Here is a 3284-nt window from a genome sequence, read left to right as displayed (position 1 = left end):
CAAAGCCCCCCCCATGAGAAGCACTATCAGCAGCAGCCCCCCCTCCTCTATGACCGTAGTTGGCACATAGGGTAGAGATGGCCGTGATTATTATTTTTTGGCACCAGAATAAAAATGTCTATGCCCCCTTCCCATAACCTGTTTCCTTGTGCACTTTGAGTCTTTCATTACCTGGCCCAGGGTCCTCACTGGTCTGATCCTATCTTGGGCAATTTCCCGTGTCCTCTCCAGAGCATTAATGAAAGTGATCTGTTGCTGGAGCAGGAGCTTGCTGCGCTGCTCCAGGGTCTTCAGGGTATGTCTGGCATCACTCATGGTGACTTCCATGTTCTTTCGCTCTGCAAATGAAATATAGACATCATACAAGTCCAACTCCAGGAAAGACTTTTATTTTATGTTTTGTACAGAGCAGGGAAGGGTTAAAGTTGAACTCCAGGCAGACATAAAAGACACAGCTCTGTATTCAATAATACATCATTAAATATTTTTTTTTTTAAATGCAAGCTGTCAGGGCCGGATTTCCCACAAGGCCAACTAAGGCCCGGCTTTGGGGCAGCAGGGGTGTGGAATTCCTATCTCCCGATGCCCGGGACAAGCAGTTCCGGGCGCCGGGTGGGTAGTTGTTATCTACATTTAGCCCTGCTTTGGGCAAGCAAAGCTAAATGTACAGCGGGGAAGCTGCAGCTTATTTTTTCACGCGCATGCGCGTGGTGATGTCCCCCGCATGCGTGCTGATGTCACTGTGGGGTGTCACCCTGTCTTCGGTCCGGGTGACACCCGGCCTCGGGACGCCTCTGAACACATGTCATTGTCACCATGTTTCCATTCTAGGGCTGAGGAGAGCTTATCTTAGAGCAGGGTTAGTAACTCCGGCCCTCTAGCTGAGGTGGAACTACAGGTCCCATGAAGCATTGCAAGACTGATCGTTACAGGCATGACTCCCAGAGGCAGAGCCATGTTGGGGTTGCAGTTAAAGCACAGCTGGAGGGCCGCAGTTGCCCACCCCTGCCCTAGAGAGAGCGTTGGCATCCCACAGTGCACATTAAAGTCTTTTCTGGGACCTTATCGGATATGAACCAGTTGACTTTTGGGGTCTTCCGTCTGGGATGACACAGGAGAACTTGAAATTAATACGTTTATGTGAAATAAACTGTAAAGTATTGTCTAAGCAGCGCAATGACACAAGGGCAAGGGCATGTACAGCAGGGCTGTCGTGTAAAAGGAAGAAGCAGCACAAGGAGCCAATCAGTTCTGACAAGCAGTGAAATAGAGAGATGAACTTGTCATTGTGCTGCTTCTCCTTTCACTGTCCAATCCCAGGCTGTGGCAGGTCTAGAATGTCCTGGGCTCAGCTTTCTATAATCCATAGTATACAATCAGCCATTATTAGATGTACTATAACTGGACTTTTCTTGCATTGACTACAGCAGATGGCATATTGCTCTCCTTTTCTTGTACAAGTAGATATAGGCAATGGGTGCTTTGCTATAAGAAACACATTTGTTTAACATTTCTATGGCAGGGGAAGTGAGGAGGAATGGAGGACTTGCTGTGTGCATGTCACATGAGGATAGGCTTGGGCAATGAAGACCGGTGAAGCCCGGAAAGGTTATAGGAGGGCTAGAGCCCCTGAGGCAGTAAGTGATCACAGGTAGGGTTCCCCCCTATTCTTCAAGCAAAACCCAAACACTCTAGCAATGGGCGGACATTTTTTTGGGAGAATAAGTCAAGGCTTAGTCACATGTAAATAGCCCCACCCAGTCATATGTAAATATCACAGTCAAATCTATTTTCAGTGGGGCGCCAGTAGCCGCCATCTTAATTTTGGTTGCCCCCTGTCTGCCTGACATCCTGTGTCCCGGTTTCTGCTGCCATGAAACCCGGACACAGCATTCAAAACCCGGAGTGTCCGGGTCAATCCTGGACAGGTGGCAACCCTAATCACAGGCACCAGATTCCAGGCATGACTCGCATAGCAATATGGCTGACCGTTTACAAAACATGGGTGTGCAAAGAGGGAAGTGGCATGATCTGAAAATGTATACTCATTTGTTTTAGTTTCCTATGTCATAAAAGCCAATGCGTTTTGAGGGGTTCAACGGGTCCACCTTCATCAGGGCTACAAATACCACATAAAAGATTATGATCACTCTGGTCTGGTGTGTACGTGGTATAGGAGATCGGGCGTAATTAAGCACGGGTATACATAACAAAATTAGAAGGTCAGCTACAGATAATACAACACATGCCCATCACGAGATGTCCTCAGTCTTTCGGGTTGCGGGACATTGGGAGTCATTGAACCTGGAAGACTGAGGACATCTTGTGGTGGAAAAGGAGTATTGTGGGGACAGCGCCGGATTACCCAAGTCTGGGCCAATTTTCTTACAAAAAAAAATGCACAAGATGTCCTCAGTCTTCTGGGATAAATGACACCCACTGGGGACATAGTCGATACAGGGCGGCATGGGTCTGGTCAGGGGGTGTCACCATGGCGACCTGTCACCATAGTGTATAGTCATCACGTCAGCGCTGCTTTCTGCATCACCAAGGATTGCCCGCCACTGGAGAAGGGTGGGAGAGGAATGCGACATTCCATGACTGGCCTGAAGACTACAAAACATCATAGCATACATACTGGAGGGACCTCCAAGGTAAAGGAGGCACTTGTGGGCGGAGCCCAGAGTTGAGCTAGTCTCCAGGATTCATCATCCCTTAACAAAGACAATGGATGCAACCAGCAAAGCCAGCGCTCCTGATCTGCATACTTTTTTCGAGTCAGTGACTCAGAAGGATCTGAAGCCAATGGATCAGAATAAGAGCCAGGGTACCACCTCCAGAAGGAGTGATCGGCAATGATGGCCGCCATATTTAAAGAGTTTTTACCTTGAAAGTCTGCTGTGGATGTTGGAGCGTCAGAGGTCACCTTCAATGTGACAGTTACCGGTCTACAAACTGCCAGACCCCGCGCACCATCCCCGCCGGCAGTGTCAAAGGTCAGGCAGTTGTTCAAGGTTAGTTGTCACATGGATGACCACACCGTGTCACCTCACCTAGTTAGGCTGCCACTAAACTTGTCATATACAACTATATTGAACAAGAATACTAGAAAGCAAAAAGGTGAAAGGCACCAGCCACATTCACAGCTGCTTCCTAGTCGTTTACTTTCACCTGATTCACTGTTATTCCCTGGCCTATCCACCGCCACAAAGTCTGCGCCAGTTCGTTGCGCTCCTTCCCTCCATTTCTTTCGGTTCATTATCACACAGTTAGACACCCCGGCC

The 3284-nt window shown here is 48.5% G+C and overlaps 1 protein-coding gene across 2 annotated transcripts in view; it reads right to left on the bottom strand.

The window, feature by feature from the left end:
- SPACA9 (sperm acrosome associated 9) overlaps positions 1–3284 on the bottom strand; it is a 19947-nt gene that overhangs the window by 11650 nt on the left and 5013 nt on the right. For both annotated transcript variants that reach the window (XM_018565761.1, XM_018565760.1), the window contains exon 2: positions 172–338. In XM_018565761.1, the coding sequence (XP_018421263.1) occupies positions 172–327 (156 nt within the window). In that variant the 5' untranslated portion in view covers positions 328–338. The remainder of the gene's footprint in view (positions 1–171; positions 339–3284) is intronic.

Source organism: Nanorana parkeri, unplaced genomic scaffold (genome assembly GCF_000935625.1).
Source record: "Nanorana parkeri isolate BGI_ZX_2015 unplaced genomic scaffold, ASM93562v1 scaffold884, whole genome shotgun sequence".
In the NCBI taxonomy this organism is placed as follows: Eukaryota; Metazoa; Chordata; class Amphibia; order Anura; family Dicroglossidae; genus Nanorana; species Nanorana parkeri.
This window is presented reverse-complemented; position numbering and strand designations above follow the sequence as displayed.